Source organism: Cnephaeus nilssonii (assembly GCF_951640355.1).
Source record: "Cnephaeus nilssonii genome assembly, chromosome: 2".
Classification (NCBI taxonomy): Eukaryota; Metazoa; Chordata; class Mammalia; order Chiroptera; family Vespertilionidae; genus Cnephaeus; species Cnephaeus nilssonii.
In genome coordinates, this window is record NC_137073.1 from 42,607,361 (window position 1) to 42,622,172 (window position 14,812).

Consider the following 14,812-nt stretch of genomic DNA (forward strand, 5'->3'; position numbering starts at 1 on the left):
AAAGAATGGCCACTTCTGCTGAGGGAGTGAGTGGTGTGACCTGATCACTGTGGGAGACACTCTAGGCTTGGGCCATGCCCCATCCGCCTTGGGAGAACTCTGGGACTGGCCAGCACAGCAATGGTTAGAATTGCCCACCTGCTCAGGCTGTCCCAGACCAGCCCAGACCCTCAGTGGACCTCTCGCCAGTGTGCAAGATGATTGTGGTACTGTGCACAGTCAGGAAGGTCTGAGTCGCTCTGTGATTTGCAGATATGTGCCTCTGGGTGGGGAAGGAGATAATAGCCAGCAGCTGCTACCAGCACCGGGGCCATGTGGTACCACCCCAGATACCTGCTCATTCAGGGACTGCTCTTTGCTACGTAACCTGGGAAATTCATGTTCTCCTCCACCTGCCAAACTATTCTAGTCCTGACATTACTCCAGTGATGGATGGCCTGAGTTATGAGTCTACCTGACTAAAACACATTTTGCAAAGCCAAATATCTCCATCAGTACAAAATAAACATGCTTGCCAAAAACTACAAACCCACAATTCCAATCTGTTAACACTTGTAAAAGATAGAGATTCAGAACAATTGGTTTCCTTGGATTCTTTAGTCTCCTGTGTTACCTTTACTATTGTTTTTAACTACCTTTCCGTTTGTGCTAGGACACCGTGGTAATCATCAATTTTAGGAGTGTCAGGATAGAGAGTTACTAATCTGGTCCCGGAGAGCAACTGTCAGGCATGGTGAGGAGTGATTTGTCCGATGTGGAACAATGCATAACTTGGAACCAATGCTTTAACCTTTTGCACTCGGATGTCGAGTGTGACTCGACACGGTTAGCATCGGTAGCAGCTCGAGAAAAAAGCAAGCGAGTGCAAAGGGTTAAAGCTTTGTACTCAATAATACTTAAATAGCTATGCATGCTTTAAAATCATTGTAACTACAGCTATTCCAAGAAGCACAGGCTTCAGGTGTTTCTACGTCAACTACCACCTGAGGAAGAAATTGCTCATCTCATACTCATAATGTATATCAGAAGCCAGTTTATCCAGGTGACTGAACTAGACCTTGCCATGCAGAAGAAAACTCATACTGAATATTTTTGCATGGTATCTGCTATTTGACATTACCACATCAACTTATAAACCACTAGAGGCCCAGTGCATGAAAATTCAGGTACTGGAGGGGGGATTCCTCAGCCCAACCTGCCCCCTCTCACAGTCCGGGAGCCCTCAGGGGCAGGAGGTGATCCGGCGATCAGGGGAAGGAGACACTCCATCACACCTCTGCTGTTGCCACTGCCAACAGCGCAAGCCTCAGCTGGCCCTGGGCGGCTGGGCAGCTGCCATCCAAGGCTTGCCTGCACCTCAGGTCAGCCCTGGGTGGCTGGGGCGCTGAGGAGACTGGGGGACTCTGGAGGCAGGCGTGGAGCAGCTGCCACGTGCCTGCCGCCCCGGCGGGGCTGAGGGGACTGGGCACCGCCAGCTTGTGGCTGTGGGTGCCACCATCTTTGAGGGCAGAGCAATCAATTAGCATATTCACTCCTTATTGGCTGTGGGCACTGCCATATTTGTGATGGCGTGAGGGTCAATTAGCATATCCCCTTTTTATTAGATAGGATTGTTTTCTTCAGGGATTCTTTATCTTGGGGCTGATTACTTGAGAAAACATACAGTCATTTTCTTCTTTATTCTGAGCAATAAGAGTTTAGACATTTTGTTTATAAGGTTAACATGAAATCTACTCATCAGAGTTGAGGGTAAGCTCCGTGGGGCAACGTGGTAATTAAATTTCTCTGAAGTTGTGGGTTCTTAGATGGCATGTCTCCCAAGGAGTTCAGTCCTGCAATCTTGTGATTACAAGAGTTTGCTTTGTGACCATCAAAGGGTAGGTGTGTGTGTGTGTGTGTGTGTGTGTGTGTGTGTGTGTAAGAAAATGACTCTCAAGCATCCTATCTACATGGCTATTTGAAATTCAGCTCATCAGACTAAATTAAAAACATTCTTTGTTGATCTAAATGTTTCTTTTTTGAACTGTGCTGATTAAAACAGGTCTGTTTTATGAATCTACAATACCTTTATGGAAATAGAAAGGAGGAGGAGCTGGAAGGGGGTGTGAGGGCCTTTGTGTTTACATTTTAAGACCTTATTTATATGTGATTTTTATTATGTCACTCATTAGTTAAATTAGAGGTGGGCGTAATGACGGCCAACTATTTTAATGTGTAAAATTTTTTCAAATTCAAAGCCCAAGCTTTTGAAAATTATCTGAAGAAATTGATAACCCAGGTTTGGGACTTGATCAACCTTCACATTCAAACCAAACATTGTTTTACAACTGCAGGGTTCATTAAATTTGGTTTAGCTACCTTTTACTATGATGGAAATTACTTTTTAGTTATTGGATGTGGTTCTTAGAGTTTCTAGAAAATTTAATATCAGTTTTTCAATAGATCCTATGTGATCTGATCACTTTCCTTTATTTACCCCTCCCAACTCCAGCCCACACATACACTCGCACCAGGGTGTCCAGATGCTGGGGGAATGGGGAAAGAAAAAGTACAAATTTGTGAGTAGACACTTTGTCTGACATTAAGACTTTACTAAACACTTAATATGAAAGTCTATAAATTAGCATCAAACAACATGTCTCAAATTAACTAATATGCAAGTGAAAAAATCCCAACACCTCTCTTAAACTCCTTAGAGGATTAACAGTAGATACCAGGTACAAACAGCCACAAAGTGAAAGTAATTTACATCTGATATATCTTCACACTGACTTTGGTAAAGATCTACTCCTAATAACACTGCCCTCTGATGATGAGTATTAATTGCTCTTTTTCTTTAGATACCACTAGGAAACTCCTTACATCCCTAGTACTACAGTGCTGTTATCCTGAAACCCGACCCCCCACCAAACCATGTTTCCTATCTGATGGCTATCCTTTCTTCCCTCCATTCCTTCCTTCTTCCCTCCCTTCTTTCCTTCTTTCTTTCCTTCCTTCCTTCCTTCCTTCCTTCCTTCCTTCCTTCCTTCCTTCCTTCTTTCCTTCCTTCCTCCCTTCCTTCCTTCCTTCTTTCCTTCCTTCCTTCCTCATTGCAGTGGCTAGAACTTTTGCTACTATGTTGAATAAAAACGGTGAGAATGGACATCCTTGTCTTGAGTCTTTCACTATTAAGTGTGATATTAGCAATAGGTGTTTTGTAGATGCCTTTTATTAAGTTGATGTTTTCCTTCTATTCCTAGTTTGCCAAGGGTTTTTATTATGATTGGGAGTTTGATTTTGTCAAATGCCTTTTCTTCATTAATTGATATAATCATATGATCTTTCTTAGCCTGTTGATATGGTAGATGATTGATTTTCAAATGTTGAACCAGCCTTGCATACCTGAAATAAGTCCCACTTGGTCATGTTATATAATTATTATTACACATTTGTAAATTTGATTTGCTGTTTTGTTGGGGATTTTTTAAAGTAAGTTCATGAGAAATATTGGCCTTTAGTTTTCTTTTTCTGTATTGTCTTTATCTAATTTGGGTATCAGGGTAATAGAAGCCTCATAAAATAACCTGGAAAATGTTCCCTCCTTTTCTATATTTCTGGAAGAGATTGTGTTCAATTGGTATTAGTTACTTAAATGTTTGGTAGATTTCTCCAGTGAAACCATCTGTGCTTAGAGATTTATTTTTCAGGCGCTTTTAAATTATTAACTCAATTTGGTGTTTGTAGGATTATTCAGCTGCCTATTTTTGACTTGGATGAGTTTTAGTAGCATGTGATTTTTAAGACCATTTCTTAAGCTGTCAAATTTATGAGCATAAAGTTGTTAGTAGTATTCCTTTATCATTGGTGTCTGCAGGATCTGTTTCGATAGCCCGTTTTATTCCTGATATTGGTGATTTGTATCTTCTCTCTTTTTTTATCTTTGTCAGTTTTGCTGGAGATTTATCAATTTTATTGATTTTTTTAAAAGAATCAGTGTTTCGTCCCATTGATTTTCTCTATTGTTTTTCTGTTTTTAATTTCATTGATTAATGTTCTTATCTTTATTATTTTCTTCCTTCTGATTAATGGTATCAAGAGTTTATTTTTCTATATTTATACGTTTTATTTTAACATCTAACAATTTATGAGTTTACATAGTAGCCAGTCCATAGATATGAATTAACTGTGTTAAATAGTGGATAATTCTTAAATTGGTAACAATGTTTAGGATTTAACTATTCATGGTGACAAAAGTTTAGATAGAAAACAGAAAAATCAGTTAATTGGCAGATAATAGGTTAAGTTTACATTTGAAGAGAGTCTGGGTATTTACAAGTATTCTCTCCTAATCTAAAAAGTCATATTGGAGGAAAATTTGCTACCTAACTCTAAATCACTGCACACAGATACGTTGAACTAACAGAGTTCTATGAAAGTTCTTTCTCTCAAGGAAGGACAGGGGAACTGCCGAGTAGAAAATAAACTCGAAAGAAATGAATTACCCACACAGGAAAGAAGGGGTGTTTTAGCTTAAATATAGCTGGAAAATTTAGGTAGAGGTCTTACACGGGAGAGGGGAAAAGGCAGAAATGTCTGAGTCAGAGAAAGATCGCTCCCTAAAGAGAAGTGAGCTGCCAAAAAGAGCAGGGGTTTGCAACTCAGCTAAGCTGAGAATAAATGTAGGAAGAAAAGAAGACCTTTCTTTAAAAACATATATAAGTTTTAAAAGAAGTAAAGGGCGAAACCTAAGTAAAATATTAGTTAATATTTAGAAGACTATGAAATGAACGTACAGTCCCTGCCCTCCTACAGCTCGTAGTCTAACATTGATTTTATGTTATTGGGTTGCTTAAAAATATATCTCACTTAAAATAGATGATCATATATCGGTTTACGTTGTATTTTTTATTGATTTGAGAGAGGGGGAAACATTGATGTGAGAGAGGAAAATCAATTGATGTGAGAGAGGAAAATCAATTGATGTGAGAGAGGAAAATCAATCGATCTGAGAGAGGAAAATCAATCGATGTGAGAGAGGAAAATCAATCGATCTGAGAGAGGAAAATCAATTGATGTGAGAGAGGAAAATCAAACATCTGTCTCCCGTACACACCCTGACCAGGGACGAACACCTACAACCTGGCCCTGTGCCCTGACCGGAATGGAACAGTGAGCCTTTGGTGCACAGGAGGACACAACCAACCAAGCCACACGGGCCAGGGCTAGATATATTGGTTTACATTGTAATTGCTTAAGAGGGATAATGTTTTTAAAACTACAACTTCTAAATCTATATGAATCCCTGGAGTTTTAGCCAGTGTGTCTGCCTTAACAATTAGTCCTACTGAGCTGTAATGTGTTGGGTTTTCTTAGCTGATAAGAAGCTGGTGTGCACCTTAGCCGGTGTGGCTCAGTTCACTGGGGTGTTGTTCTGTACACCAGAAGGGCCTGAGGCGGCTGATCAAATCTCTCTCTCTCTCTCTCTCTTTCTCTCAAATTAAAAAAAATTAGCTAGTTGCTCATTATTTGTATCTGCTGGAGCACAGGACAATTATATTTCATTTTAGAAGTTACTAGTAGCTCTGAAGATGCCCTCCCTCTATTTTGCTTTCTCTTCCTCCTTCACCTTCCTAAATGTGAACCTTCCTCGATGCTTCCTCCTCAGGCCTTTCCTCTTCTAGTCTGGGGTTCTATGACTTCTCCGTCTGGAATGTCTGTCTCTCCCTCCTTCCCCCTCTCAAAATCTGTCAAACTCCCAAGTGTATTTTTATATCCAGCTTAGAAGTCACCTCCTCTGGAAAGTCATCCTTAAACACTCATTCCCTCCAGTACTCTTTCCATTCCTGTACGTATTGCTGTGCTAACACCTACGACAGCGCACTCTGCACTTCATTTTACACTTGCCTTCCTGACTAGACTTGATGGCAGAGACTGGATCTTATGACTCTCATGTTCCAAGTTTCAGGCACAGGAGAAGTACTTGTAATAAATGCTCTTGAATGAATGGGTACATACACAAGCTAGCAATGGCTATTTAATAACTATTCACTAAAATAGTTTTAACACATCCACAAAGATGCTCAGTATATTCAGAGTACATTTTCCTCCTGAAATAATAAAATAGTAGTTTAAAATATATTTTTAATAATTCACATACTTTCATAATATAGAATTAGTGCCAATCAGTAAAGCTTAAACTCATGAAAGAATAAAAACCTAAGCAAGAAATGAATGAGGCCCTTTGCCTTAAAAAAAAAAAAAAGAATATCTATCAAGAAAATGAGAAGACAAACCACAGACTGGGAGAAAACATTTGCAAAAGGCATGCATTATAAAGCACTAATATCCAACATACAGAAAGAACTCTTAAAACTCAAAATAAAAACCCACAACTGATTGAAAATGGGTAAAAGACCTTATTAAAATAATGAGATATCACCAAACACCTATTAAAATGCTCAAAATCTGGAACACTGAGCAACACCAAATGCTGTGAGACTGCAGAGCAATAGGAACTCTCATGAATTGCTGGTGGGGATACAAGATGCTACTTTGAAACTCAGTTTGGCCATTTCTTATAAAACTAAACATACTCTGAACAATTGACCCAGCAATCCCACTCCTTGGTATTTACCCAAAGGAGTTGAAAACTTACGTCCACAGGAAAACTTGCACAGGGATGCTTATTCCTAATTGCCAAACCTTGGAAGCAACCAAGATGTCCTTCAGCATTTGAATGGATAAATAAACTGAGGTGCATCCAGACAATGGAATGTCATTCAGCACTATAAAGAAATGAGCTGTCAAGTCATGAAGAGACATGGAGGAACCTAAGTGAAAGAAGTAAAACTGAAAAGGCTACATATTGTATAATTTCAAATATGACTTGCTTTTTTTTTGAAAAAAATAAAAAAGCAAAGCAAAGCAAAACAATGGAGACAGTAAAAAAAGATCAGGGTTGCCAGGGCTTAGCAGGAGGAAGGGGTGAATAGGCAGAGCACCCAGGATATGATACTATAATAATGGACACCTGCCATTATACGTTTGTTAAAACCCATAGAACTTGCAAGGATCATTGTGAACCCTCATGCAATCAATGGACTTTGGGTGATAATGCATTGATGTAGGTTCACAATCCCTCAGGTGAGGGATCTTGATAGTGGGAAAGATTGTGCATGGGGTGGGAAGAGGGAGTATATGGGAAATCTTTGCACTTTCTGCTCAATTTTTCTGTGAGCCTAAAACTGCTCTAAAATAAAGTTTATTGTAAAAAAAATCTGGTCTACATTTTTTGAGTGTAAGTAATTAACATAAAAAAGACAACATTATTGTATAACACAGTGTAGGACCTTCCTACTCGAAGCATATCTGTGGTCCAGCTTCAAGGACAGCACCTGGGAGCTCGCTAGAAATGTTTCCACAGGGTCTCAGCCCAGACCTCCTGAATCACAGATTCTTTCCACAGGTCATCTGCATGCACATTAGAGTGTGAGAAGCAGTGCTGTAGAAGACCAAGACTGAAACTAGGAGCAAGACAGCCAGGCTCTTTTCTTACTCATCCACTCCCAAGGTGTTTAGTACGGGGCAATGTATTGAAAGTGCAGGTTTCTAGTTTGTAAATTAAGAGGGTTGGCACGGGTCAGAGGTTCTCACGGTGTCGTCCCCGGAGCAGCGGCATCACCTATACTTGCTGAATCAGAAACTCGGGGGTGAAGCCACCAACTGTGTTCTAACAAGCCCTCTCAGTGTTTCTGATGCAAGCTAAACTTGAGAACCACTGGTTGATCTCTGAAATCCTCTTCAATGTGAACATTCTATGATCATTTGGGAAAATGAAATGTTATGAGATGTGTGTGTGTGTGTGTGTGTGTGTGTGTGTGTGCGCGCGCGTGCTCACATACTTGAAAATAAATATTTATGCACTTTAAACAATTAACTGGTTGGTATTCTTTTCATTTTCAGATAGTGCCCTTACCCATTTCAAAGTATTTCTTATATTGCTATCAATTCCTATTGAATTTGTCAAGTAACAAAAGCAGATTCCTTAGACTCTAATACAAAGGGAACCATTGATTTAAGGACACCCTTCAGACAAGGAAACTCTGAGCTTGCTGCCCATTAAGAGATAAAGATTTAATCTGTCATAATGGCTTTTGTAATTAGCAAACCACATATTTTTAGTTCCGGGATGGCTGGCTAGGGTCATTTTCATTATCATAATTTCCCAGGAATGCCAAGGATGCTTCTTTCATCCAATAAGAAAACCTGAAAGAAATCAGATAATGTAAACTCTAATTTGGGGTAATCGCAGAAAGAACCCCATGTTCACACGCTGAATTGGGATCATGAAACAGCTGATAGGATTCAGTAATGAAACATGAAGGCGATAACTTCTTGTCTGGTTCGAGCGGGAGGAAAGAATTTGGCTTCATTTGAAATCCTGTCAAGGACAACACAGATAAGCACTATGTTTAACTCCCACTTTTATGGTAAGAGAATTCACAGTGTAAGAAACAAACAGCATTTTGAAAAAAGGGGAAAGTGGGCACATAATCCAGGAGCTCAGTTTTCATTATCAGATAGTTGTTAATATTATTTGGGGGTGGTGGTGCATGGAACCATGTTCCCATTCACTCCATGAGCAGAGCACCCACCAACAGAACTCGAAGGGGCCCGCTTTCCTGGGGTCTGACTCTGAACTATTTCCCACAGACAAGAAAACAGTAGTGGGGAGATGATGCATTTGTGTACTTTAGGCTTAATTTCCTCAGCCATTTCATCTCTGAAATGCAGGCCCTGGCAACTCATCACAGTGATATCAGTTGCTGGCTCTGACATCTACCTCAATCATTAGATTGTAGCCACAACACTGCCATTTTTTTTTCCTCCTAAAGATGTGCATTCTCTTGGTCTTTTGAGCCTTGATGAATAGAGAAATCCCACCAATATTTTTGGCCCGATTTTCAAAGGAACAGCCTTCATTTTAATGAGATAAAATTAGCTTTTGGCCTCCTATTTTGAAGGAAACAATTTACTAGCTTTAAGCATAAATCAAACAGAAGCCTTAAAAACAGGAAACTCTGAAAAGGTAAGGCCCTTGAAAATCCAGCCTAAATGTGTTGCTGATAGCAATAAATCAATAGGAGATTGATTTTCTATAGCGTATCTACCTGTCTAACCCACTCTCCCTTCCTACAGGGGATGATGTGTTTGGAATGCAAGGGTTCGGCTTGGACCCAGGGTGAGGTGTGCAGTGGGGAAAAGATGTGACATTGAGGAAAGCTGTTGAAATCAGCTGAGAATATGCTGAGAGAGGCATCCATCCCCAAAGAATACACTAAGTAGATGCAAGAGGGACAGGGGAAATAGACAGGAAGGTAGGATAAAAGAAGTAGAGGAGATGGAGGACGAAATAGAGACAAAGAGGATGACTACAAGATGGCTAGGAGAACAAGAGATGAGAAAAGAATAACAGAGTGAGAGTTTGGGAAAGGGAACCTGAGAAAGAGCCCTAGATAGAGAGGCAGCAGAGATGGGGTAATGATAAAGGGGAGAGGGGTCAGGTGGGGTGAGTGTGTATCTTGGGAGGGTCTTCATGGGTGTGGTTCCAGAGATTGTGTCTAATGAAGTCATGATAACTGCATGGCAGGCAGCCTACAGATGCTTCTCCCCGGGATATGTCTGGCCAATGCATCACTGGCAGGGATGAAATTAGCTGAGAGCCATGGCTATTCCCCTGAGACACATCGTTTCCTAGAGAAGGAAAAGCCACAAGGTGAAGTTTCTCTGCTGCCATCATTGGAAACTGGTAAGAACAGCCAGAGGGAGGGATTCTACTACAATATCGTCACATCCCAATTAGCCTAGAAAAATGCCTCAGCACTAGGTAAGTGTTTTCCCCATCACTCTTCCCGTAGCGGATATGCTAGTGCCCGTCCAGGACGTCCCCTGCTGTGACACACAGACCCCTGTCACAGCCTCACCCCCAGTTTTATGTGTCCTACAGGATAAATGTACGCTGCATTTTTCTAACATTTATTTTTTGGACATAGGCCTAGTGGGAAATTTGGGGAAAGAAGTCCAAATATTTCTCTAGTTTTACCTATAGTGTAATAAAATGTAATTTATCTTTGTTCAACCCTACCATAAAATGTATATTATATATTTACTAGAGGCCCAGTGCATGAAATTCATGCACAGGAGGGGAGTGTCCCTCAGCCCAGCCTGCACCCTCTCCGATCTGGGACCCCTCGAGGGATGAACGGGCTATCAGACATCCCTCTCACAATCCAGGACTGCTGGCTCCCAACTGCTCGCTTGCCTGCCTTCCTGATTGCCCCTAACCACTTCTGCCTGCCAGCCAGATCACCCCCTAACCACCCCCATGCCAGCCTGATTGATGTCTAACTGCTCCCCTGCCAGCCTGTTTGCCCCCAACTTCCCTTCTCTGCCAGCCTGGTCACCCCTAACTGCCCTCCCCTGCAGGCTTGATTGCCCCCAACTTCCCTCCCTTGCAGGCCTGGTCCCTCCCAACTGCCCTCCCCTGCTGGCCATCTTGTGGTGGCCATCTTGTGTCCACATGGGGGCAGGATCTTTGACCACATGGGGGCAGCAATCTTGTGTTGTTGGAGTGCTGGTCAATCTGCATATTACTCTTTTATTAGATAGGATAGAGGCCTGGTGCACGGGTGGGGGCTGGCTGGTTTGCACTGAAGGGTGTCCCAGATCAGGGTGGGGGTTCCCTTGGGGCGTGGGGCGGCCTGGGCGAGGGGCCTGTGATGGTTTGCAGGCTGGCCACGCCCCCCGGTGATCCAAGCAGAGGTCCTGATATCTGGGATTTATATATCTTCTACAATCGAAACTTTGTAGCCTGGAGTGAAGCCAAGCCTTCTGCTTGCTCAGTGGCAGCAGCCATTTCTGTTGGGACTTATGTATCTTCTATAATTGAAACTTTGTAGCCTTAAGTGGAGGCCTGGGCTGGCCAGCGTGTGCAGAAAGCTTGGCTTCCTCAATCGCTAGGGGCAACCCAGGCCTCCAGCTCTCTGAAGCTCCATGGCTACCGCCATTTCTATTGGGATTTATCTTCTATAATTGAAACTTTGTAGCCTTAAGCGGAGGCCTGGGCTGGCCAGGGTGTGTGGAAAGCTTGGCTTCCTCCATCGCCAGGGAAACCCAAGCCTCCCTCCTGCTCTCTCAGTGGCTGCAGCCATCTTGGCTGGGTTAATTTGCATACTTGCTCCTGATTGGCTGGTGGGTGTGGCTTGTGGGTGTAGCGGAGTGATGGTTAATTTGCATATTACTATTTTATTATATAGGATTAATCTTTTTGTTATGTCTAGGCTATACATATGTACGTTTACTGAAGACAATGGGGTGTGTCATTTATATATTTTATGATATCAAATTTCTTTTTTTTTGCAAAAGTTTTGTTTTTTATTTTCTTTTGGGGGCCAGGTGCAGCTTCCCACCAACAAAACCTCAAAGCACAACGGCAGGAGCAGATGTGGGCGGGTGCAGGATGACGCCCTGCTCCAGGGCCTGGGGTCTCTCCTGGGAGGCTGGGCTGCAGGAGGCTGGGAGGCTCCCGGCGCTGGGGATGGGGGGGGGGAGGTGGGAAGCTCCCCCCACAGCGGAGAACAAATCTCAGCTGCTGCTACATGTGCTCAGCGCTTGGCTGGGGGACAGAAGTGGGGAGACAGAAACCAACCTCATGCTCCAGCCCCAGCCGGTCAGGCGATGGAGGGTCAGATGCTGACCCCACGCCCTGGCAGCACCCACAGCCTACAGGTCTATGCCACAGACTTTGTGTTTCGGGGTGGAAAAGGGTCTCTTTGGGGCTTCAATAAATGGGCAGGGGAGGGACGAGGGGTGCGAGAACAGAGGGTGACTGTCTCGCCAGCAGGCCAGCCTCCAGGGCCCTGAGGCAGTGTGCAGCCTGCACTGTGGCCTGCGAGACTCCTGGGGGGAAGGGAGAGAAGGTCCCAGCCAGGTCTTGGGCCACCTCGCTGGGCTCGCGCAGGGTTTGGAGGGGCCGCTGGGGAAAGCAGAGGGGCTGGAAGGCAGGTGCCGGGGGTGGGGCTTAGCGCAGGTCCTCCTCCTCGTGGCCCGGGATGGTCTTCTTGATGCGCAGCAGCGTGGCGGTCAGCCACCGGTCCAGCCGGGAGATGGAGCCGAACTCCTTTCCCGCCTCGGTGTAGCTGCCCACGTTCCGCTCTTCATGGGCGCCTAGCAATTTCTCCATCAGCTGGCACTCCCGGGAGCCGGAGAACGCGGGGAACAGCTCCTCGGACTTCCGGACGGCCAGCCTGGCGCTGAGCCTGTGGATGCAGAAGTGGCAGAGGGCCGCCCTGAAGAAGCAGTCCTGGGCGCTGTACCTGAGGAGGGGGCTGGCCACGGCGGGGGTCCCCACCTGTTCGCAGATGTCCACGGCCTTCCGATACGTACCCCGCCGCCTCCAGCAGACACCCGTGGGCCGAGCTGCCGGACTCCTCGCTCCTGCAGCGGTCTGCGGGCTGCTCGTCGTGCGCGCTGGCCTTCCCGATGTCCACCGGCTCCGCCTCGTAGATCTCAGCGATGGAGGTGTGGTGCTGGGCCGCGGTGTCCGTGTAGACCTCGATGGCTCTCATCAAAGAGTGAGTAGCCTCTTGGGGGTCCGCTTTCTTGAACGCGTGGCCGGCGTCCACGAAGCAGGTGGCTGCGTCGTGCTTGTTCTGGCGCTGCAGGTGCAGCCGCGCCGCCTGGCAGAAGGCGTTGCCGGCAGCACTCCAGGTATTGGCCATGTCGAACAGGTTTGCTGCTCTGGCGTAGATCTCGGGGGCTTCCTCTGTTTTGGACGAGCCTCCAAAGAGGCCCGACAAGAAGGACCGCGAGTTCCTCACTTTGCGGTCGGCCTTGGCCAGCAGCGCCATCGCCTCCGCTTCCTTCCCGGAGTTGTCCATAGTGGCCGCAAAGGCGCCCAGCAAACCGCCCGACCCAGCCAGGCTGTTATAATAATAGTGTTAAGAATAATATAAAATAAATATCAAAGTGTGAAATTACAGTGTGATATTAAAGTGTGATGTTAAAAAGTATTAAATGTAAACAGGTTGATAAACATCCCTGAGTGGCCTGTATGTAGAAAATAGATAAAGTGATCTGTTCCCCATATATAAAACCCAATATGCAAGGCTCCTGGGACGCGCTGATAAGACACACTGAAAACACCCATCTGGGTACATAAAAAAAAGGAAGCCCCAGAGGAAGATCAGAGAAGCTGCTCTGCTCCTCCACAGACGGTCACTCTCCACCCCCCTTCCTGCAATCTGCCCAAGCTCTGCTGTGGACTGTGAGTCCAAACAAGGAGCCAGAAACTGAGGCCTCAAGCAAGACGCCGAGCTGCAGCTGCAACGTCCAACGTCCAGTGTGTGTGTGTCTGTCGGCGCGGATCCCCGGGTGACCTGCCGAGGTCTGGAAACCACCAGGACTCTGGTAAATAAACCGTGAATGATTCGTGCATTGCATGTCTGTCTCCTGTGTAATTTATGCTCGACCAATATTAAGTACCTTGGGTAGTACGTGTCAATATCTGTTTAGAGACTGGCTGAGGCACCCTTGGTCACCTGTGCTTACGTCCCTAAAGGAAAAATTGGGACACAGGCCCCTCTGAGGACTCAGCAGGGGCGACGGGGCACTCAGGTCAGGGGAGCAGAGCGGGCTGCGTTGACGTCAGCTACCTGGAACCACGTGACCCGTGCTGGCTAACCGGAGGCCTCATAGCGCGGCCCGTGCCCGCCGGCCCCGCCCCTCTCAAATTTCTTTTCCCAGCTACTTCATACCTGTTTGCCCCAAGAGAAAGTCTTGCATTGTAATGAGCTGAGTATTACTTCATGCAATGATTCTGTAAATAAAAAATGTATTGTGACCTTTTTTTTTTTACTGCTTTACAAGCTCTCAGTTAATTATCACTGATTACTTTTTAATGATTGCAATGTCCCACTATATTTTAATTTTTCAGATGTTTGTCCTCCCCCCCCGAAATGCTAGAAAATAAATGACTCCTAAGAAAACACCAGTTAAATAAATCTTCAACAGCCTTCGTTTGATTTTTGTTAGAAGTAACTCCTACTCAGGCAATTTGGAGTGTGTTCAACACAAGTGTGAATCGTCGATCTATAATCCTTGAGGATATGTTGAAAGGAAAGTCTCTGCAGAAGAGAAAGTTCCTTAAAATAACCTTACAGCATCTGGCTCACACCTGCAAAAGTAAGTTTTATAGTGATAATTTCAGAACTCCGTGAGCTGTCTCTGGATTTTGTATTTTCCTATTTCAGACTATTCCTACCACCAAACTAATCTATTTTGAACCTTTTTTTGTGCACAACAAATACCTGAAGTAACAATTGGGAGGATTGGTTAGTTACACTGGCTTTCTCTCAAACACCACACAGTTAGCTGTGTGTGAACCTGTCAGTCTTTGTGTTGCTATGATGCTCAGAAGGTTGGCATTGCCAAAACCGGTTTGGCTCAGTGGATAGAGCGTCGGCCTGCGGACTGAGGGGTCCCCGGTTCGATTCCGGTCAAGGGCATGTACATTGGTTGCGGGCACATCCCCAGTGGGGCGTGTGCAGGAGGCAGCTGATCGATGTTTCTCTCTCATCGATGTTTCTGGCTCTCTATCCCTCTTCCTTCCTCTCTGTAAAAAATCAATAAAATATATTTTTTTTAAAAAAAGAAGGTTGGCATCCTCACTCTCTTCTGTCTATAAAGTTTCTAGCTTAAGAGCATGAACACACCTATACTCAAGATGTGTATGAAAATCCTATTTATGCAGAGGGGTAACATATCAGGCACTTTC

At 44.5% G+C, this 14,812-nt stretch overlaps 1 protein-coding gene across 1 annotated transcript; it reads right to left on the minus strand.

Moving 5' to 3' along the window:
- Positions 1-12,058: 12,058 nt before the first annotated feature.
- LOC307107053 (alpha-soluble NSF attachment protein-like) lies at positions 12,059-12,917 on the minus strand (the record flags this gene model as incomplete). Its single annotated transcript, XM_079783959.1, is given in 2 exon segments — positions 12,059-12,418; positions 12,423-12,917. Coding segments are annotated over 2 exon segments (855 nt in total).
- Between the last annotated feature and the right edge of the window lie 1,895 nt (positions 12,918-14,812).